This window comes from Drosophila arizonae, chromosome X, assembly GCF_054131065.1.
Source record: "Drosophila arizonae isolate 15081-1271.41 chromosome X, UAZ_ARI_1.0, whole genome shotgun sequence".
Taxonomy (NCBI): Eukaryota; Metazoa; Arthropoda; class Insecta; order Diptera; family Drosophilidae; genus Drosophila; species Drosophila arizonae.
Window position 1 is genome coordinate 3038116 of NC_142927.1, and position 24159 is coordinate 3062274.

The 24159-nt window shown below is 41.8% G+C and overlaps 1 protein-coding gene across 1 annotated transcript; it reads left to right on the plus strand.

Moving 5' to 3' along the window:
• The first annotated feature begins 8 nt into the window (after positions 1 to 8).
• On the plus strand, positions 9 to 24072 carry LOC108618740 (uncharacterized). The gene is made up of 7 exons (XM_018014857.2): positions 9 to 622; positions 15138 to 15511; positions 15652 to 15785; positions 16526 to 17336; positions 18293 to 18601; positions 21816 to 22070; positions 23242 to 24072. The coding sequence occupies exons 2-7, from the start codon at positions 15179 to 15181 to the stop codon at positions 23773 to 23775; spliced, it is 2376 nt and encodes a 791-aa protein (XP_017870346.1). The 5' UTR covers positions 9 to 622; positions 15138 to 15178; the 3' UTR covers positions 23776 to 24072.
• Positions 24073 to 24159: the final 87 nt, after the last annotated feature.

The following is a 24159-nucleotide window of genomic DNA, read 5'->3' on the forward strand; positions in this document are numbered from 1 at the left end:
AACAAGGTCACACTGTTGAGTTGAACATTCAATTTGTCGCTGATCTTCGTGCGCTCGAGTTGTTGACGACGCATTTATTTGATTGTTGTTTTCGACATTTTGTTGTGTGTTCTGCTGCCTTAGAGTACGCGCGCCGGCTGTTCAAATAACATACGTACGCTAAAATTAAAATTTAGTTTGTTTTTTTGAAACGCAAGGTTCAATGTGCTCCTCTCTGTGAGTGAAATGTGCTGAAAATGTGTGTTTTTTTTTTTATTCCTGTAAATAAAAATTGAAACGAAATCGAAATCGAAAACGCAAAATATGTTGCTATGCAGCGAAATGCACCTGTGTGTCTGCGCACTCAGTGAAGCCTGAAGAGCCAAGCCACAAAAGTGTAAAGTGCACTGGCCAGCAACAGCAGCAGAATTAAGCCGAAAAAAAATACAATTACAAATACGAAACAAAACAAAGCAACACCAACAGCAACAACAACAGCCTTTTATTTTTTTGTTTTCATTTTGCAACTCGAGAATTTCGCGCGTCGCTCGCTGCGCTCCAATTGCAGTAGCGCTTGGCTATTGTTGTTGTTGTTGTTGGGCGTGCTTCTCTTCTTCTGCTAAGCGACCCACACACAAATGAGGTAAAGAAAAACACAAGCAAAAAACACAAACATACACACACAGACACAACTCCCTTTGCTAATTTTACAACACTTGTAATTTGATGCCTTTGTTTGTTTACGTTTTGCTATTGTTAAGCCATGGCGTTGCCAGATCGTTTGCCTGCGGATGTCTTAAGCCGCCTAACGGTGCGACACCAATTTCGCGTCCGTTGCGTGCGGCCTTCAATTATAAAACTTTATTAAATACAAAATAATTTGGGCTTTTTTCTGTTTTTCATTTTCCTTTTTTTTTGCTACTGTCATCGTGTCTAATGATTTGCTCCACATTGGGTTCAAGCAACTAGAAAGTTCTTCTGCGCCACGCCTACCGCCTGTAGGCTGCCCACTTTCCATGCGTGGCAAATTGATTATGATTGAGTTATTGGCTGATTGATGGCGCGCTTGGCATGAAACGCCTGGCGGCTGACGAAGTTAAAGACAAGCTTATGCAATTGCACTCAGCAGCGCGCACACACACACAGATACACTCACTCACTCACACATACAGATTCAATCAGTGTTAAGCGCGAGGCAAAAGACTTTCGAATGGCGTTTGGCGACTTGTGGGCCAATCGGTTAATTGCATTTCCTGGCCACTCGTCATCATCAACATCAACATTCATTACGATCAGCTTCATCATTATGACCATCATCATTATCATCAATTTGTTAATTGTATTTTAATTACCAGGCGTTGGAGTTACTGCTGTGATGCTCTGGTCACACTGCAGAAAATTGCGGTATTTTGCAGTATTGCAAAATGCATAAAACAAACATTGCGAGTGGTCCGAATGCATAAGCTGAACCTAACAAATACCCTGTAATTAAATTATATTTAATTGAGGGAGAAGGAGATAAAGTGAGTTCGGTTGATAGCGAAAAGTAGCATGGAAAGATTTTGTGTGGGCCTCAAAGTCTATAATATTTAATAGAGTTTATCTGAGAAGTGAAATCAGAGTTAAAGGAATTACTATGGCCTGGCAGTTAAGTAAGCCATAGAGCTGAGGCTGGAAATGAGCGAATAAGAGAAACTTTCCTGATAATAAAAATGATCCTATATGAACACATATCGTTAGGGCAATAAGGACTTAATATGCATTCCAATAAGAAATCTTAGCAATGTTTGCCATATACGGAAATGGCTTGGTAAGGGAATATGAAAACGATAGGGTTTCCGACTTGGATATAAACTTCACACGTAAGAAACTTATTAAACCTTTGTCTAACTAATGCTTGGCATGGCACAAGTCAGAGTACTGTGGGTACTCCCTATAGCAAACATATTTATTACATAGATTCATTATATATGTATAATCTAATGGAACTGACTTCAAGCCCCAACTGAGCAAGCAGCTACCCCATTTTTACCATGTTATGCAGGGTATAGAATGCATAATACAAAATGCCAATTCACGTTGCATCGTATCTCACAGATACACAAAATTGAAATTATAAAAAATGTTGTTGCTGCAGCAGTTGCTGCTGTTGCAGTTGCAGTTACTGTTGCAGGCGGCCCCATAAAAAGGCTCCTTTTGTAATTCAAAACTGCCGGCAAAAAGGCAGCGAAAATGAAAATCAGATACTGAATGGACTTACCTGACTGCATAATGCCCGTTCAAATTGGAAATAGTTCAATTTTATAGATCTTAAGTTAAGAGTTGATTGTCCTACAGATGTGGGGGACATATACAAAGAATGATATAAGTAAATATAAACAAAGTTTTTCTTTCGAACTGCAACGCCCCAAGGTTAAGTCTATAGAGGAGGTCTAACAGAACTCACCCTAAGAAATGTAGAGTTCCCTATGGTATAAGGCTTCATAAGCTTGACACGTCTATCAATTGATATTGGACTCCTAGTCTTTAGCCAACGTCCAGCCTATAGTCAGCTTCTATTGTGAACGTAATAAAATCAAGTCTGATGACTGCCCAAGACGATGCTGAAAACTCGAATATGGCTAACCAGCTTGAGCACTCCAGGAAATGCAACAAAACCAATATACTCGCGTTGCTCACCTGCTGAACGAGTATGTGTGTGTATAAAGAAATAAAGCAGCAACCAGTTGAACGCCCAGCGGCCCAGTCCCAGTCCCAATCCCAATTGCAGTTGCCCAGCCAGTTGGCCGCCTCGGACGGCATTTCTAACAGTCTGGACGGATGGACGCACGGACGGACGAAGTTGGGGACTGGTTGGCGCTGCGGATTGGCATTTGTAGGATAAGCAGCAGCAGCAGCAGCAGCAGCCGCAGCAACAACTGTTGCAGCCGGGCAAACAAGCGAGCCAGTTTTTACTTAACAACAACAACAACAACAACTGCTGCCCCAACGAGAACAGCAACAACAACAACAAAAGCAGCCGACAAACAAACAATTTCAATTGCTGTTGCATACCTTGCAAGGGTATCTCTAAGTGCATGCAAATAGAGGGTAAGGGTGTACGGGTCGGGAGTATCCGACTGGCAGAGAAGCTAACGTTGATAACGGCTAGTATGAGTAGGTTTGGCTGTGCGAATACAGAGGTGTATATCATCATGTATATATGAGTGGATATGACAGTCTATGTCGGAAGTATCCGACTAGCAGATATGCTAGTTTTAGTGCGAGTGAGTGGGGAAGTATTCAAAGATCTCTTTGATTTCATGTGAGTCAATATATAGAGTGGGTGGCATAGAGCATATTGGTTGCTGTGCCAATATTGTGTATAGCAGACAGTGGAAGGCGTTGGCAAGCCCATCAACCAAGTGGGAAGACGAGCTTTGTGAATCACTCAGCTTGCTCTCCATGATGGAGTTTGATATAAGAGACAACTCTGCGTAGGGTTTCAGGCATGCTCTTAGGATAGGCAAACCGTGTGGATCTGCCTAACCATCTTGATAATCTCATGAATACTAGAGATTAGATAATTGAAAGGTATATATTTATCGATAACTCATCGAATTAGTAACGATGATGGATCTTATCGGCCTTAACTTGAATCAAATCCAAGCTAGAGACTGCCAGTTCGGTATCTGGGCAATTCAAATAGATAAATATTTTAGATTAAGGCTAGAAGTAGCATTTGGCCTCATAATTGATCACAAATACAGTCGACTCTTGTTATTTCAAACCTGCGTTATTTCGAACCTCTCATTAATTCAAAGTTATCACTCAGTAATTCGAACTAAAAATCATTGCTAAGACGCGGTAATTCGTACTCATATGGTTAAACACTCGACAATTCGAAATATTTTAAGAGTCCCTTGAATTTCGAAATAACGAGAGTCGACTGTATTTCCATTTCAATTACTAAAGATTTGAACTTTGGTGTAAACCTACATTTGAATATTACCACTAAAAACTTTATTAGGAATGTTCGAGTACGAAAGTTCAGCCTGTACAAGCAAAAAGTAAATGAAGAGGTCATCGAAGGCTCTTTACAGCTTACACGGTATACAGTAGTCGGACATTCCCGATTCGTATTGGTTTTATTCTAAAAAAGCAAAAACACTTCTCTTCATCTACAAGTTTCGCTCTTCTAGTTCTTTTATCAAATTTCGTTCAGTGTAGGCCAAAAGCTTGGTTAAATCATTTACCATTCAGCTTGTCTTCCTATTAGCAATTATGTCTTTGGTATATCTAGTTTACCAAAAGTTTTTCTTCGACATCGATTTCGCTCAGTGTATGTGGCTCTAAAAATTGTGGCAAATCTCATATTCTAACCTGTTTTAACTTTTGTTTTTCATTCGCCAAATGCAAGCAGAACATGAAGTGTGTGCGAGAGAGAGGGAGAGAGAGAGTGAGGGGTATATATACATATATATATATATATATATAGAGAGAGAGAGAGGAATAGGAGCAGTCAGAAAAGTTTTGTTGCAACTTTCGCTGTGCAGCCGAGGGGGACGCGGTGTGGCAGGCAAGTTGACAGAAGCGTAGATCTATTTTTGTTGTTGTTGTTGTTGCAGCTGACTCTATCAGACGCCACGCCCAGTTAAGCCAGTTTTGTGCTGTGGGGCAGACAGCTTGTAATTGTTGTTGTTGTTGTTGTCGCTGTGGGCAGCTGCACGCTTGCCAGCTGTTGTGGCGCGTCCGTTTGCTGCGGCAGCTGTGCGCGTGGGCAAACGAATGACTTAGGCAACAAACTTGCCGCACTTCAATTAAAAACAGCAGCAACAACAACAACAATGACGATGGCGATGGCGAACAAACATCAATTTATGCAAAACAATTCAATTTTTGCCGCGTCGCTCGCGCGTACGGTCATTTACCCTGACAATCGCATTAGGGCGCAACAACAACAACAACAGCAACAACAGCAGCAGCTAAACGTACTTGAAACAAAGTTTCGTGTCACGCCTCAAAAACATCGTCGAACGTTTCACACGCTGCTGCAAGTGGGAGGCAGTTGTTGTTGTTGTTGTTGATGTTGTTGTTATTGTTGTTGTTGCTGCTGCTGCTGCTGCTGCAGGTGTGTGGGAATCTTGGCAAAATAGCAAAAGTTCAATAGCATCGCATCAGCAGCTGCTGCTGTTGCTTCTGCTGCTGCTGCTGCTGCTGCATTTACCTTTTGCCTACACTGTCAAAAAAAATATAAAATAAAATTCATAAAATTTTATTTACTAACTACATTTCCCTCTCACAAGCCGCACACTCGTTAGATGGAATTTTAACGGTTTGCTTGACTAGCAAATGCTTTATGAATGTGTTCCATAAGAACTCTGTAAAAACTTTTGAAGTCTTTCCATAGTATCCTGAATTTATAATCATTACAAATGTATCAATTATTCATAAATCAATGATTTTAGATAATTTTTGTAGAATTCTTATTGAAATGGAACCCAAATTTCATTAATAAAAGTCGTTCAAAATAAAAACAGAATTTAAAAGTTTTTTAGATTTTAATATCAACCCGAATAGTCTTATAGAATATTTCAAATGTTATCGATGTTATCGATAACAACATAATTATTGCAGCAAACATCGCTCTTGCCTGGTCATGCCATTTGCATATATAAGGCTTCTCAGCTGTCAATCTATGCAACCTATATACCCGCTTTGGAATCATGCTGAGTGTTTACCTAGAATTCATAGCTTTTTTTTTTTTTGTGCATGCTGCACAAATGAGTGGGTGGCTGGCTGGCTGGCTAACCACTAAGTCATCACAACACCTCGATGCCTCTCTCTCTCTCACGCTCTTGCCCCTTCCCCCTCCCGCCGCGCTCTCTGCTCAGCTGACGCAATGGCCAGGCAGCATCTTTGCATCTATGCAGACAGCGCGTCGCGGCCAGATGAAGACGTTTCCATTTTGTTGTTCACATTTGCACGCAAATCCATTGTAACAAATATCTGGCTATTCACAAGGCGTGCCCCGCCCCCTCGCCGACGCGCAGCTATGCTGATTGTCGTATGATTTGAAGCGCGAAAATTGTTGCCGCTGTCGTTTCACTGGTTGCAGCAACTGTTGCTCATATGTGGCAATGGAACAGCAGCAACAGTTGCTGTGGCTGTTGCTGCTCTCTGCGTACTCGTTGCATAAGGCCAATTGGCGTCGCTTCGCGTCGTGGGTGAAAGCGCGCATCCTTTCAAGATGCTGCCAATGGTTCTGCAATTAAAATGAGCCGCATGCAACATGTTGCTGCCAATGCCTGCCAGACGCTGCCACAGACACTTATATATATCGAGAGAGAGGTAGGGAGGAGGGGAGGGGAATGGGGGGATAGGGGATGGGGGAGATGTATATCTGGTAAAAGTCGCAGACAGCTTTCACCTAAAAGGAGCTGCCGGCAGCAGCAGCAGCAGCAGCAGCAGCAGTCAGCCATTTGGCTTCCTTGCCAAATGCAGCATCTGCAGCGAGCATCCTACTCTAAGCCATCTCTCTGTCCGCTTGTCTCTTTCTCTGGTGGCATAACCCACGTTGACATTGGCGATAAGTTGCCAAAAAAAAAAAAAAAAAGAAGCAAAAACAAACGAGAAGTAAATATAAAATAAATTTCACCAGAAAAATGCTACATGCTTGGCTTGGCTGCTGCGGGCCAGGAGAGTGTGTGGGCCAAACGGGAAAAAGGGTGTGGAGAGCGGGCAGCGGGTAGGGGTAGCAGGCCGCAGAGGGGTCGGGTGGGAAATTCGACAATTTGTCACGTTGTTGGCCAGTCGTGCGTTTATTTGTCTGCCTGATTGGCCGCATGTAGCAGCGGAAGTAAAAGCCTGCAGGTGCGCATCCCAGCTAAGTAAACAACGAACAGCACACACATGCACACATGCACACAGCACATGTCGCTGTCTGTGTGTAATTCGACAATTGCGCGAAATTTCTCTTTTATTTATGGCAATTTCTTTTGTCTCTCACGACACAAAATCAAATATTAAAATGATGCGCATTGAATAATAGCTGAAGCTAAAGCTAAAAAAAAAAAAGGAAAACAGCAGCAAAAAAAAGCTAAAATAAGAGCTAATAAAATAGCATGTAAATATTTTTTAGTTACTTGTCTTTCTGCCGGAGCAATTAAAACATATATGCGCATAATTAAAGCACTCGCTGCCTTTGTCAGCGCGCCGCGCCGGCAGTTCCCATTGCAGAACGACCGAGTGGGGTATATTGGCTCACAGATAGTGTATGTGACGCAGATAGTGTAGGGGCAGGCTGATACCAGAAGGCATGTAGTATATGAACGTCTATTCTTGATCAGATTGAGGAGCTGATTCGATATAGTCGGGTGTGTCCGTCCGTTCGCTTCTCCGTCCGCCTGAACTCACATATAAGGACTTATCGTCTACTCATGCTGGCTAACTTCATTTATTTCGTTCATTCTCCATTCATACAGGGTAGCTCGTAGCCATTCAGTACAGGTGTGGTTCATTCATGCAGGCTATCCTCTACCCATACGGGGTATCTGCTAGTCGTACAGGGCTTATCACTCACGTCTAGGGTATCCTCTAGTCATGCAGCGTATAATCTACCCATACCAAGTATCTTCTCATGCACAGTATCTTCTAGTCGTGCTTGCCCGCATCTTGAGCGCTTTTACTTGTTTCTCTTAAGTCATACGCATGCTCACAAAACGAAAGACTTAGGCAACGAACTTGCCTGGCCCTTGACTCGGTGGGCAGAGAACGCTGTGGCGGTGACAGCCATTGGCAATCGCGCCGCGACTTGAAATATTTCACATTTGTCATTTGTGCCGCAGCGCATTCTCGCCTTCAGCTGGCTGCATGCCACACGTGCCACAACTTGTGGCGACAGCTACAAATTGGACTCGGGCGTTAGCTGCAGAAATTACTTCGGCTTGAAAAATGCTTGCAGATAAGAAATGAAACGCAATAAACTAACTGTTATGCTCCAGCTGTTGCTGTTGACTTAGGGGGCAAAGCGATACGATCGGTGCGTGAGCTATATATAGAGTATATATCTGTAGTGTATATAGGAAAGATGTGATTCATTTAGATAAACATTTGAGTTTGTTAAGCAATCTGAAGCTGAGAGAGGGAAATTTGAGATCTCGGATTTATGTTTTTGTGAGCGATTATTGTTATAGAAATAGGAATTGAGTATAATTATAGCTAATTCAGATACTATTTAGATAGAGTACATATCTAAAATCTTGACCAGGCAAGAGTTGGAGATTGTAGCTAAAAACAATATAGGACCTATGGCAAAAGAACTGCCAATGCTTGTTAGACTGTTAGAAAATGTTGCACAGTTAATTATAATGAAATGTAATGATAGTACTGTTAGGAAACTCTTTGCTTTGAATTAAATTAAAATTAAAATTTTATTTAATTATGAATGGGAATAAGCAGATAAACAGCAAGGCAGAGGAGTATTAGAACTCACACAATTCATTCACTCAAACTATTGCAAACACCAAGCATGTTCACTTAACAGCTCTGCAGTGCTGCACTGTTAAGCAAATGTTAAGCGAGAGCTAAGCTCAATGAACCAGCAGCAAAGACAAGATCTGAATCACATCATTAACAATTCGAGCCATTTAGCAGCTGTTACTTAAATGTTTCCACATCGCAAGAATCTCTACTTAACATTGCTGTAATCAGATCTTCGACTGTTAAGCAGCTGTAAGGAAATGTTATACATAGTATATTCACGGCTAGATCGGAGGCAGCTCTATGATAATTCACGCACAGCTCATTTCTAGTGAAATTTGTTCATTCGATCTATCAATCGTGCGAGTTTATTGTGAAATATTTAAGCACAAAAAAAAAAAAAAAAAAAAAAAACAGCTGAAAAGCTGAAAATCTGAGCTGTCACGCACAACAACAACAACAACAACAACAACGAGAACTAGTCGAGTGCTACGTGATGGCTGCTAAATAATTAATGCTTAAGTGGAGCTTGGGTTTGGGCAGCACTTTTTTTATTGGAGGCTGGACATGCGAGAGAGCTGCAACAGTTAAAGCAACAGAAGCAACAACAACAACAACAACAAACATATATTATTATGAGAGAAAGTCACGATTTACACAAAAACAAAAAACAACCGGCAAAAAATAATTACAACTGCCTCATGTTGTTGTCGTCGTTGTTGTTGTTGTTTATCGTCTTCTTATTTTATATTTCGAATAGCAAGCAACAAGCAAACACGATGTAAAACAAGCTAAAAGAAGAAGCTGAAGAACACGCAGCAGCAGCAGCAGCAGCAGAAGGAGCAGCACACGCAACAGCCTAAAACAACAACAACAGCAACAAATTTTGCTTGTAATGAAATTTATTTTATGTTTTTTGTAAGCAATGAAAAAGAGTGTGAAAAGAACGAATTTGAAATGCTCTGAATCACGAAAGGCTTACAGAAGATGCAGAAATAATAATAGCAGCTGTAGATGGAATTGTAGAAGTCTTCTCTATATATAGAAGCTTGCAAGCATATCAAATTAGTAGTAGTAGTAGTAGTAGTAGAATGGTAGTATGACAGTAATACATTAGCAGAAATAGTAGTAGAATAGTAGTAGTAGTATGAGAGTAATCCAAGAGTATAAAGAGTAGCAGAATAGTAGTAGTAGTAAACAGTAATTGAAGAGTGTAAATAGTAGTAGAGTAGTAGTAAAAAATTAGTATATATAGTAGTAGGATAGTAGTATGAATGTAATACATTAGTATAAATAGTAGTAGACTAGTAAAAATGAGAGTAATCCAAGAGTATAAAGAGTAGCAGAATAGTAGTAGTAGTGGACAGTAATTGAAGAGTGTAAATAGTAGTAGAGTAGCAGTAAAAGATTAGTATATATAGTAGTAGGATAGTAGTATGAATGTAATACATTAGTATAAATAGTAGTAAAATAGTAATATGACAGCAATGCATTGGTATATAAAGTAGTAGAATAGTAGTATTGCAGTAATACAGAAGTATAAATAGTAGTAGAATTGTAGTATGACAGTAGTACATTGGTATAAATATTAGTATTCCAGTAATACCAGAGTATAACTAGCAGTAGAACAGTAGCATGTTAGTAATACGTTGGTATAAATAGTATGACAGTAACACATTAGTAAAGATAGTAGTAGAATAATTGTAAGACAGTAATACAATAATATAACTAGTAGTAGAATAGTAGAATGACATTACAATATTACTATAAATAGTAGTAGAACTCTAGTATAATAGGAGTAGAATAATTGTGGAATACAATCTGAATAACAACTTTGCTGATGATATGTTAAAGGGAAATTAAGTGTTCATAACGTTCAAAGCTAATTATAAGCATGAAATAGATGTATAAGAATAATAAGCCGTAATCCGTAGTTATACTACGGATCATAATAGAAAGTTTGATCAGTATAGAGACAATCTAATTTTATAGAAATAACTTTGTGTAGAATTAATAGTACCTATGATAGATCTGGGATATATGAGAACGATAGAGCTTGCTTGATAAATATTTGTATATAAACATATTTAAAGTGTGGCATCCTGGTAACTCAATGTTAACAGGCTGGCAACACCAGAAGAGGAAAATAACATTCGGCTAGAGTTATCTAAAGTTATCTTAGGAAATTCTTGGTACATTAGTAAACCTATACCATTGTTGCTGACCAGGGAAATACATTTATATATCAATTTAGCATCAGAGCCAGTGACTTGCTTGCTCTGTGCATTACACTGTGGATGACAGCGATTTGTGATTATGCCCTCAAAAAGTGCTTTAACGACTTCTATGGAAGTTTCAACATGACTTTACGTATATTAAAATCAAGAGCCATGACAACAATGCGATGCGATGCGATGCGACGCGTCGGTCAAGAAAGCAGCAGCAATTGTTGCTGCCGTTGTTGTTGTTATTATCGTTGTTATTGTTATTGTTGCTACAATTTTATTTTCAATTGTCAACGAGTGGGCGTGGCCGGAAGTAACAAGTGCTTAGAACTAATTGCCAAGTAAACAAGAAACAGTCGCCGCTTGAGGTCAGCGACAGGTGAAAGGCCAACGTCAAGCCAAGCCTCGCTGCGCTTGACTTTCCCCTGTCCAGCGCCTGCCAGACAGTGAGGGAGAGAGCGAGAGAGGGAAAGTGAGAGAGATAGAGAGAGTGTGAATGGTGGGCAGTGGGCGTAAACTGTAGGAAGTCTCATTGCTGCCATACCCATTAGAAATGGAAGAACTGGAAAGAGGCTTGCGCTAATCGAAGAAGAAGACGTCCGCGTATCTTGATGTTGATCTCGAAGAGAACTTGACTGAGTGCAGTTAGCCATAGGCTCTTGCTACCGTACGGTCGTGCCTCCATAAGACTTGAGCTCCCCCTTACTAGTCTAGATTGATGGCGACAGCGTCTAGGATATCTACTAGTTGAGCGCGCGTGACTTTCACTTGTTTCTTTTCTTGGCCGTAATTGTAACTGCCAAATAATTTGTTGCGCAGCTCTCGAGCTAAGCGATTATCATTATAATTATGTTCAATGCGGTTGCGATTGCGATTGCGGTAGCTCGTGATTAGCCAAGAGCGCTACAAAATCTCGACACTCCAATGGACAGCGGACGCGTGGATCTAACAGAGATGCCGACAACAACAACAACAGCAGCAACAACAACAGCGGATGTGAATGACTATTGAGAGACAGCCAAACGGATGCTGCTGATGAAAGGCGAATGACGCTCAAAGTCAAAGTGGAATGCCGCGCATGCCTTTGCCATGCTTTCCAGCACCAATCAATTCGATGACTTTGACATTGGGGGTAGTCCATTATTAAGCTATCGATAAGCTATCTATTGCTCAGACTCTGGCAGCTTCTCGACAGATGCCAATCCAAGAGTAGCACAAGAAATAAGTTTCACATTTCGCCTGACAAGCGCTCGAATCGAATTGTGTTGCATGTGCTCATTCGCTCAAGCTCCTGTCAAGCTCATGTCAAATGTTTACTTCACGCTTGACCTATCGATAGGTTATCGATTATAGATTATATTCAACTGTCAGCTAAGACACATATATTGCATATTCCAGTTTAACTACTTGTCAAGCTCATGTCAAATGTGTATGTCAGCTTCATGCTTGACCTATCGATAGGTTATCGATTGTATATTATATTCAATTATCAGCTAAGACATAAGCTTTACATATTTTAGATTTAACCTCCTGTCAAGCTCATGTCTATTGTTTATGGCAGTTGTCAGTAAAATTTACTTACTTCATGCTTGACCTATCGATAGGTTACCGATTATAGATTATATTCAACTGTCAGCTAAGACACATATATTGCATATTCCAGTTTAACTACATGTCAAGCTCATGTCAAATGTGTATGTCAGCTTCATGCTTGACCTATCGATAGGTTATCGATTGTATATTATATTCAATTGTCAGCTAAGACATAAGCTTTACATATTTTAGATTTAACCTCCTGTCAAGCTCATGTCTAATTTTTATGGCAGTTGTCAGTAAAATTTACTTCATGCTTGACCTATCGACAGGTTATCGATTACAAACTATATTCAATTGTCAACTTAAACACAAATTTTACATATTTCAGATTTAACCTCCTGTCAAGCTCATGTCAAATGCGTATCCATACTTTTCAGTAGCTAGCTTTTACACTTGAGCTTTTGATAGTTTATCGATTATAGATTGTATTCAATTGTCACCTAAGACATAATTTTCCACATTCCTGGTGAGCCTTTTGTCAAGCTCTTGTCAAATGCATATGCCAGTTGGCTATGCTTTGTGCAGGCTCAAACCTCTCATTGTTTAATACTAAGGCTTAAACTGTGCTAAAATGGCAATAACATTACTTTAACATAGTCCTAAAAGAGAACAGATTTCCCACTTTTGAAAGGTTTTACACGCTTCAGCTTACATATGCGAAACATATCTTCCTTCCTTTCTTTTTTTAGCCACGTCGCGCTCTCCCCCTCCCCGTTCCCCCTATAGCAACAGCTTTTAAAACGCACTTCAAGCATTGCCGCAATAATTAATCTCTATTTTTGTTTACATCAACTCTGTAAAATCTCTTTTAATGCTGTCCCCAAAACATAACGAGACCAAACCAGAAACAAAAACAAAAACAAAACCCAATTTCGAAATTGGCAAAATGAAATGTCTGGCATATCGTTCGCTCCGCTATTGCCGATCAAATGGGACGCAACTCGAGACAATTTACCGCCACATATTTATGAACACATTCCGGTGGCGCCTCGTCGATTGCCCCCGAACTTTTAGTTTGTTGCCTAAGTCTTTCGTTTCGAGATGGCGGCAGCTCGCAGCTCGCAGCTCGCAGCTTTCTGCTCACAGTTCGCAGTTCGCAGCTCGCAGTTCGGATGTCGAGAGTCGAGTGTCTTGAACTTTGTTGCCCAGGCTACCATTTGGGCATTATGTAAAGATCGGGGCACAAATGATTTATAGAGCCGCATAAACAGTTAATAAATACGTTGTAAATCGCAGTCAACAAAACATTTTGATGGATCGAATGGGAATGGAACAGCAGCAGCAAGCCAGCCAGCCAGCACGAAAAATGCAAAACTGAAAATGTAAAGGAAAAACTGAACAGACTCAACAACAAGATTTGTCTACGGCATAATTTCAATAATAAATTTCCATAATTTTCAACTTGTTTTGCTGTCGATTGGCGATGGTTTGTTGTTGTTGCTGCTGCTGATTGTTGTTGCTGATTGTTGTTGTTGTTGTTGTTTGTTTGCTGCAAGTGAAGCGTAGAATTACGTGAAAGAAAAGTGAAATTATGCAGCATGTAGACGAAACAACAACAACAAGTTGTTGCTACAGTTGTTGCTGCCTCTCTCTCTCTCTCTCTCTCTCTCTCTCTCTCTCTCTCTATTTTTCCCTCCATATGATGCGTGAAAGCCACCACAAACGTTGACGCGTCGCCTCATTCGATACGTGCGACCCAATTTCCAAATTCAATTGCAAGTTCAAGTTTTATTTCTATATATGTATCTTGGGCACATACCCATTCGAGTTGTCGCAGGGTACGCGCGACTCAATAGGCCTACGTGACTACAATTTTGGCTATCGTTCAGCCATATGCTACAACTTAAAGGAACGATACACGAGCTGATGCCATAGGAGTAATGTAAACAGATATTGAAAAGAAACCAGATCGATTGATGATGACAGCCTCGGACTCAGCTTGTTTTCAGTTCAAGGTTAAGTTTATAAGGAATCACTGCAATTTCATGCTCTTTCCAGGTTGGTTGTTCCGCAACTGATTGCAACGACCAATCGATTATCGTTTTACCCCCACAATCTGCCGCGTTGCATCAGTTGCTTGGCGCAACAACTGTGAAACTATTTGTAATTAGATCCACACATTCGAAAAGCGTTCGACGATGCATAATCAAATGCCAAATCGAATTGCCTATTTCAACAGCTGTGTATTATCGATAACTCGAGCAGCTGCTGAAATATAGTTATGGGAGATTTGATTGCCCCTTGATTAAGTAATGTGAGCGTGATCGGTCGTGCTATTTCACTCTTATTCGGTCTGTCACTCTCTCCCTCTCTCTCTCTCTCTCTTTGTCTTAATCTCCGTCTCAGTCTCAGTCTCCCATTCGTTTAGTCTGTCAGTCTCCCCCTCCCTCTCTCTCTTAATCTCCATCTCAGTCTTCCTTTTGCTTAGTTTGTCACTCTCCCTCTCTCTCGTTCTCTCTCTTGATCGCCATCTCAGTCTCAGTCTCCCCTTCGCTTAGTCTGTCACTCCCCCTCTCTCTCTTAATCTCTATCTCAGTCTTCCTTTCGCTTAGTCTGTCACTCTACCTCTCCCCCTCTCTCTCTTCATCTCTATCTCAGTCTCAGTCTCCCCTTCGTTTAGTCTGTCACTCTCCCTCTCCCTCTTAATTTCCATCTCAGTCTCAGTCTCCCTTCTCCTTCTCCTTCTTACAGGGTATCTCAAGCGTCGATTCATGCCGTATGCTTAGCTCCAATGAAGCTCGCTTCTACTTTAAGCACATTCTTTCACTCCTCAATTGACACGCAGCGCACGTTTGTACACATGCCACCTTTCTCACACACACACTCTCTCTCTCTCTCGCTCTCACTCACACTCTCTCTGTCTCCTTCTCTTTGCAGCTGCGCCTGAGGCGGAAGCAGAAGCAATACCAGCAGCGAAGATGATGATGATGATGTCGCCAGCATCGGCTGCGGCCTCGGCCTCGGCCTCGACCGACTGCAGCAGCAGCAGCATGCAGGGCTCGACGACGAGCAGCGCCTCGAGCGATGTGATGACGCTGACCACAACGGCGGCGTCGTCGTGGTGCGCCATGCCGGCCAGCACACGCTTGCGTGTGGTGCGGCTGGTGCGGCCGCATCAGCGCCGGCTGCTGGTGGTGCCCGAGCGCAGCGCCGCATTCGGCTTTGCGGTGCGCGGCGGCAAGGAGCATGGGATCGGGTTCTTCGTCTCGCACGTGGAGCACGGCGGCGAGGCGCAGCTGAAGGGCCTGCGCGTAAGTGGATCAGCCCAAGAATGTGGGTCAGTCACGCAGCACACATTATGCCAATTACGTGACTGCACCACCCAGTTGAGCGAACTTCGTTTCGATTCGCCGTTAAGCGTGACTTTCCCTAACTCCCATTCGATTCACAGATTGGCGACCAGATCTTGCGCATCAATGGCTATCGACTGGAGGATGCGGTGCACAAGGAGTTCATCCAGCTGGTGGCCAGCCAGGATCGAGTCACGCTCAAGGTGCGAGGCGTGGGCATGCTGCCAGTCAAGGAGTAAGTGTGCATCCAATCATTAGAGATTGATTCAATTGAACATGACAATGCGGGCAAATTGATTGATTGATGGTTGATTTGTTTGATTGATTGCTTTAAGCTGAGTAAGTTAGAAGTTGATTGCTTGAATTTTATTTTCCAGCAATTTTGATTGATTATATTTAGAAAACTGATCAAAATGCTAGCGCACAATGATTGATGAAGATGATTGACTGCTTTCAGGTTGACTCTGATTGAGAACTACTTCAATCAACCAGCTTGAATTGAGCGCAATCTTAGCACAGAGTGGATTGAATCCAGTTCCCATTTGAAGCACAAATTTGATTGATGATGATTGACTGTTTAGTTTATATTCCTAAATGATAAAGCTTAATCAAAACTTCCGTTTGGCATTAAATTAAATTATATTCTGCCCTTCAATTCAATCAATCTTGGTTGAATGTAAAGTTGTGATTGATTCTATGATTGACAGTGATTAAATCTTTGTATAGAATTCATCATCTGACTGTTTGTTAGTTAATTTCAGTCAGGTCTGATTGATGCATATGATGATTGATACTCTGATTGATAGCTTCCGATTGAAATAGAATGCCTGATTGACTCGCCTGCAGTGTATGATTGATTGACATGTCTCTCTAGCCACATCTCATGATTGACACAAGTCACAATCTATAGAGCAGATTGCATAATTATACACGCTGATTGAGTCTTGATTGATAAGCACATCTCGATATTTGCAGCCAGCCGGATGAGCGTCTGTCCTGGAGCGTGGTCAAGCTGCCCAGTGTGAGTGGAACGCCCTCGGAGAGCTCGTTCAAGGCGACGACGGATCGACGCACGGCCAGCCGGGACATCAATGTGGTGCTGCATGTGGCGCCGCGCACCAAGCTGGGCCTGGGCATATGCAAGGGGCCCGAATGGAAGCCGGGCATCTTCGTGCAGTTCACCAAGGAGCGCAGCGTGGCCCGGGAGGCGGGTCTGCGGCCGGGCGATCAGATACTCAGCGTAAATAGCATCGACTTCTCGGACGTGCTCTTCAGCGAGGCCGTTGCCGTCATGAAGGGCTCCAGCAAGCTGGACATGGTGGTGCGCACCGCCGCCGGCTGCGATCTGTTTCCCGGCGAGTCCAGCGGCTACAATAGCTCGGCGAGCTCCGTCACTGGCGACCAGAGTCCGTGCTGGGCGGACGCCAAGTCCAAGCGGCTGACGGCCGTGCGCGAGGAGCCCACCCAGGCGGGTGGTGCGGCGGTGCAGCACAAGCAAGTGAACAAGACCATCATCAAGCTGACCGAGAACGGCACCTCCATCAACAGCACCTACATAGCCAATGCCTGCGGCACTCAGCGGGAGCACGAGCAAGCTCTGGAACAGCTGTCGGTCAGCCGCAGCACCACAATGCGACGCAGCTGCTCGGTGGCTGCGCCCACACCACCGCCGCCAGCTGCAGCGGGGGCAGCGGGAACAGCGGCAGCAGCGCCGGCGCCAAGCAGCAGCAGTGCTGGCAGCAGTCTCTCCAGTGCCATAACCGAGGAGCTCAAGAAGCGCAAAGAGGTAAAGCAGCAGAGCTGATGTGCGGCAGTATACCCTGTAAAGGATTGCAAAGTGTATATTGATGGGAGAGCACGACAGTTTTTAGCTCAAAGACATATGCAATATGCTTTCTCTAAATTGTTTGGTATGCGCTCAATATATACCCTGCAATCAACTGTATTTAGGAAGTATACATTTTTGTCTTCAACTCATGTCCCTTCAGCAACTTAAGGGCTTAGAGGATAATGCTTGGACATTGCTTTTGCATTTCGATAACATAAATATAAATATATCGATATACTCATCGTTTGTTTGAAACGGTCAATCGATTGGCTGTCTTCCTCTCTATAAGCTAAAAGCTTATTGTTCTGTTGGCTTTGCTTAGTCTTGTTCCATAGCTACCAGCTATAACAACGATATGTATCGATGAATCTTAACCTCAACAAATCGATAAACATCGATAGCTCCGAGTACGTCTTAGGTCGCAAAATTTGTCATGTACGTCATATGTATATCCAGTAGAATCCCGATAATTCAAAATGACAAGGGGATCCGTTTTTTTTCGATTGATACAGAAATTCTAACTATCGATAATTACGAATTTCTTTCAAAGAAATATTTTTTTTCGATTTATAGTGATTTTTATTTAACGGGGTACAAATTATCGAGACTCGACTGTATTTATGTATGTTTGTATCGCAGCAAATGAATTATTTTCTATTTGTACAATCGATAAATATCGATAATCATAAAGTGGCATATTCCATAGAGATTCTTCTTCATTTTATTATTAAACTATTATATTATACATAAAATATAATTCCATAAGCTAGTTAAATTAGCAAATAAAAAACTGAAATTTGCAGAGTAAAATCGAGTTCCAGCGCAGCAGCCAATCGAGCATGATCCCTTTCCTTTTCTCTGTCACTCACTCGCTCACTATCTCTCTCACTCCCACTCTCACTCTCTCTTTCCAGAAGCAACAACAGCAGCTGGTGGTGGGGCAGCGGAGCAGCCAATTGAGTCGCGATCGCGATAGGCCCAGAGATCGCGATCAGCGCACTGAAGATCGACCACACAATGGCGCTGGCAGCAGCCGCAGCATTGCACAAGTGTCGCACAAACGCGAACGCAATGCAGCGAGCGGTGCAGCCAGCGGAGGTGCGGGTGGTGGCGCCGGTGGTGCAGCAACTGCAACTGGCGATCAGCACACGGCGCTGATGGATGAGTTTAAGCGCGCGCATCAGCGCATGTTTCGGAACGGGTTCCATGAGAGCGAGCACAAGGTGAGCTGGCCAAAAAACAAAAAAAATAAAGTAAAATAATAATAGTTGTTGTTGCTAGTGGCTAGTTGTTGTTGCTGTTGCTGTTGCTGTTGCTGCTGCTGCTGCTGCTGCTGCTAGTTGCAACACACAAAGGCAAACCAGCAACAACAATGGCCACTTGCAAAGGTCAAGAGAGCTGCGGACGGCACTTGCTGTTGATTGTGGATTGTTGATTATAGTTAGCGTAAGTAGTAGTAGTAGTTGTTGTTGTTGTTGCAGTTGTTGTTGTTGCAGTTGCTGCTGGTGCTGCTATTCCAGCTGCTGATTGTTAGCCATGTGAAGTATTTGTTAGCCACTTGAGTGAAGTCAAGTGAATGAGGGCACAACAGCCAGTGTCTAAGACAACAACAGAGAGAGAGAGAGAGGGGGAGAGAGAACTATAGAGAGAGATACCAATATGTAGAAGGCAAACAAAGAAAGAAAGAGAGAGAGATCAAAGAAAATGATAGAGAAAGGAAAGTCAAAGGATTGCTACCAAATAAGCTCAGTGACTAGTAGAGCAAACGTATAAAGTAGTTAACCTAAATTGAGGTCATTAAGGTACAGTAAACACATTGAAAAGAGAACCAGCAAATATCTCAGCTATTCCTATGGCAAACCTATTAATATATATGTGCCTGTTACAAATACACGTAACAAAAGGGAGTAGAAGAAGGGACTAAGCTAAATAAAATCTTGATTAGTAGCCGATCTAAAATCGTCCATCACAGGCTCTCTAACCACAGATTGAGGGCATATAACTTATAGATATATACATATATTTGGTATACTTTCTAGAAGTAAAGGAAATGCCAAAAACCACTCTAGGAACTAGAGCAATACTTTTCTGAATACTTTTCTGTTCTTCCTTCATCTAACGATCATATCAACAGAAAACCAACTGAATAGCTTTCGAATTTCAGCTCTATAAATGTGCAAAATATTATTGTTTACCCCATTCGATTGGCCACAACCATAATAGGCGTATATATACATATATCGTGTCTGGTTTATCTATAGATAAATGCTTACGTAACTGAGCTATCACATTTTTGCTATCCGGCTATAAAATTGCTCTAGATATACATTTCCGATTCTCTAGCTTCAATCGCAATCGAATAATATAGAAAAGATAGAGCGAATTCTGATTTGCCAAATGCCCAGTGAACACTCAATGCGAGGATATCATCAAGACTGCAGCGATTGATAATACTCTCTGTTGACGTGGCGAGCGAGTATTAAAACAATATAGATAGACTTAACGGAGTTCGCTATTGACTTTTGCCCCAAGCTAATCGCAATGAAAGCTGCATTTTTCTAGTGAAAAATAATAATCTAGATCTAATCTAGACTGTTTCACTAGATAGACAGACAGATAGATGGATGGATACACTAGCGAGGGTGGCGTTCGGCTGAGTGTATGCATTTATGCAAATATTTTGACCTAAGCTAATCTTATCTCTTGGAAGATTACAGAGAGAGCGAAAGAGAGCGAAAGAGATCGAGCGAGATAGAGAGAGAGAGCCACTATAATTAATTTAGCAGCTGCAAGTAATATAGATCCAGAGATGTTAGATCTTGATGCACAAGCTGTTTGTCACGTATATCCAGGTAGAAAATGCGAGAGAGGGAGAGAGAGAAAGACAGTCAGAGAGGGGGAGAGAGAGAGAGCGAGAGAAAGAGATATAGATAAGGTTATATTTATATGTATATATGTAAATAATATTAAATTTATTTATATATATTACATTTATATACAATGCATATTTTTCGGAAAGTATAGAATTTTAAAGAGCTTATAGAACTTATAAACTCAAACCTAAACCCGAAACCTTAAATCCTTAAATCGTAATATATGACGTGATCATGTTGATAAGTCCGATTAATATCGATAACAAAATTACAACTTACAGGCATCAAATTCACTTAATCAATAGCCAAAATTTATCGATAACTCACTGGTACTGGTAATTAGCTTGTTGATCATGATCAAGAGACTAGTCTGTCTATAAGCATTATATAAAACCAGTTTCATTCATCAAAATCGATCATATTTTTTAATTTGCCTACAATCGATAAAAATCGATCAACAAAATATTGCTACTTTTATCATATATCAAATGCATTTTGAGTGTAGAATCATATTCTGCATTTTGGCATACCCTCTCTACACCCGTATCACTAAGTTGCACATAGAGAGAGAGAGAGAGAGAGAGAGCGGAAGAGAGAGAGAAAGATATCTTTTGATATCAGCTAAAACATGAATGACAGCAGTTGGTGTTGCCTTGCCTTGGTATGTGTCAGTCGTGTATGCCCTATGGCGGCGCTCAAACTTGCAATTGCACAAGCTGCCCTAGCAATGGCTAAGCAATAGGCTAATCAGTTAAATGCTTGACAAATTGTATAGGCACACACACACACACTCGTGGCGTCTGTTGAGGTGTTTATTTTGTTGACCTTGTGTCACCGGGGACTTTTGTGTATTCTTCTTCAAAGTAATGTAAAAATGAAAAAAAAAAAAAAACAAAAATAAATAAATAAATAAAATGAGCTTCGCTTGCGTTAGGCAATTAGTTGGCTTTCCCTTTTTTGGGCAGCAGTTTTTTTTTTTTTTTTTGTGTTTATCTAATTGCAACAATAGCCGTCGGCTGTCAGCAGCCGCACCACCCGCACCACCGCCCATGAGTCATCCCATCGGCAAGCAGAGGGCAGGTGCACGTCTCTCTCGCTCTGTCGCTCTGTCCGTTATCTTATCTCATGGCGCTGCGCCGACAGGTGAGCAAATCGCGACGCGCTGCTATTGCTCTGTTCGAACTGTTTCAGCTCCAGTCGAGCGAGCGATTGGCGAGCGTCAACAACGGTACAACAACGGAACAACAACAACAACAACAACAACAACAACAACACCATCGAACGGCTAGAACTTCTAGAGTTTTCAAATGAGTTTGCTACGTACCAAAAGAGGGGGCGGCAGCAGCAGCGACAGTGTGCGTGCCAGCGAGATGCCCACCATGCGGCCCGTCTCCATGGGCCGGCCGCTGGTCATAATGTCCACCTACGAGGTAGCGCTTCAGCAACTGAAACCAAAAATCAATTAATTGGGCAATCAATCAATCACATTTCATTAAAGTCTGATTTGTTATTTTCGTTACTCATTTGTCGCTTACTTTATGTTGGCTCATTAAATATTTTGCAGGAGCGCGGCGAGACGCTGAAACGCACTTCGATTATGCCCGATGATAGCTGCTATCGCAACAACAACAACAACAACAGTAACAGCAACAGCAACAGCAACAATAACAGCAACAACAGAAACTATAGCAGCAACAGCAACAGCAGCAGCAGCACCAGCAATACTACCAACAGCGGAAGCAATCGCATGTTGCTGCTCAATGGTAACAGCAACAACAACAACAGCAACGTGAATGGAACGCCGGAATTGCCACCGCCGGTAAGTGAATTGAAAACGAAATTGCAAGCAACTGCCAATTGGAGCTGAAAATTGATCAGAGTCTAATTGCTCGATCTCCAAGTGATATCAATTTGCTGTATGAATCCAATCGACTAATTGAGCTGAGTATATCACACGAGCTTTTTGATGAGCTTTAATGCGCTTGCGCCGAGTGCTTGCTTTTGCTTTTGTTGGGCCTCTCTTTGCAAGTCCTTAGTCCTATATGTTGCGCCTATTAAAATTGGGGAATGAGGGAACAGTCGAGTCTCGATAATTTTTACTCCACTTGATCGAAAACCACGTTAAATCGAAAATAATTCTTTTTATTCCCTTGAATGAAATTCGTTCTCAATGATTTGAATTTCTGTGCAAATCGGAAAAAAAAAAAACTTATTCCCTTGTCATTTCGAATCACACAGACTCGACTACATAATGTTTTTTTAAGCTTTACAAATCATTTCTGTCAAGTTTCTGTCAGCTTAAAGGAGCTTTAGTAATTATTTTATGGGTACTTTAAGAGAGCTAAAAACTCATTGAGTCACTGCGAATTTGAGTCCAGTTTCAATAAGCTTGGACCAGTCTATAAAACGCATTCAGCTTTTGACGAGCTTAGTTAAACTCGAATTAACTTGAATATAATTACAGCTAATTTGAATTGAGTTTAAACAAACAAGCTTACAGTAAGTTTTGCTAGTTTAGCATCAAGCCTAAATGAACTTTCGTTAAGCTGGAATTCATAGTAAATCAAGAAAGCTTTTGCTTGTCGAAAACTAAGACTTTAGACTCTTCAATTGATTAGCTTGAATTCTTCAACTATTCACGAGTCTTTTTCCATTTGTATATCCAATAATTTAGCACATTGAGAGCTTTCAGTATGTGAAAAACTTTAAGCTTTAAGCTCACTTTAAGCTCTGTTACACTTTAAGCAATTCAAGCGAGAAGAACAATTATGTGGAATATCGAAATTTAGCTGCATGAGCGAGCATTGCGCAGTCGACTATGCCCGATTGCAGCATTCTTAGTTGTTTTAGATAGCTTCTTCTTTCTTCTTTATTTCATTTTCTTGCCACGCTCGCAAGTTGATTTATATAAAAAAACTTATCAAAACTTATCTAGCCAGTCACTCATGCCATACCCCCCTCTCTCTCTCTCTCTCTATCTATCTCTGCAGCCACCTCAGTTTGCCAATCCACAGCAGAAGCAGCAACAGTCGCCGCCACCACAGCCGCCCGCACAGCTCAAGCTGAGCATACCCAACGGCAGCGGCAACAGCAATGGGAATGGGAATGGACAGCCGCTCTCCGCTCGCAGCAAGCAGCTGAGCTCAGCGCCAGCATCAGCATTTGCATCGGCGTCGCCTCTGTCGCCCGTGCGCAGCCCCAACGTGCAGATGCGTGCGCCAGCAATGCCGCAGCCCGACTACGATGCAGCAACGGCAGCGCCAGCAAATGGGACGCAGCAGCGACGCACGCTGCGGCTGGGCACGGTGACGATTGGCGAGTACAGCGGGGAGCAGCGCAGCAAGCGGGAGATGCTGCGCAGCACAAACGCTGGCAGCGCTCAAACGAATGGCATACTCAAGAATGGCAATCGCAGCAGCAACAGCTTCAGCACCAGCAACGGCAACAGCAGCAGCAGCAGCAACAGTCGCCAGCAGCAGCAGCAGCAGCAACAGCCAGAAAAATCTATTAAATTTGGCAACTAATAAAATATCGAAAAAAAAAACATTTGTGCAATATGTTTTAAGCAGACGTAGTACAAAAGCAAAAAAAAAAAAACAAAAAAAAAATAGAATTTATAAAAATATTTTTTTTTTATATTTTATATATACACACATATATTTTTTTTTTTACATATTTTGTTGAATAGTTGTTATTATTTAACAATTAAATGCCTAGCTGCTATTGATTAATGTACGTAATTACTATACTTAAACTATATACTATATATAACGATTTGTAATAAAAGCCGAAAGCAAACAGACAAAAAAAAAAAAAAAAGCAAAAACTCTTTGATAAGCTGTGAAAATATTTAGCTGCTTGCGTCAGCTCTTCAAATTGTTATTAGACAAGCCCAAAAGACAAAAGAT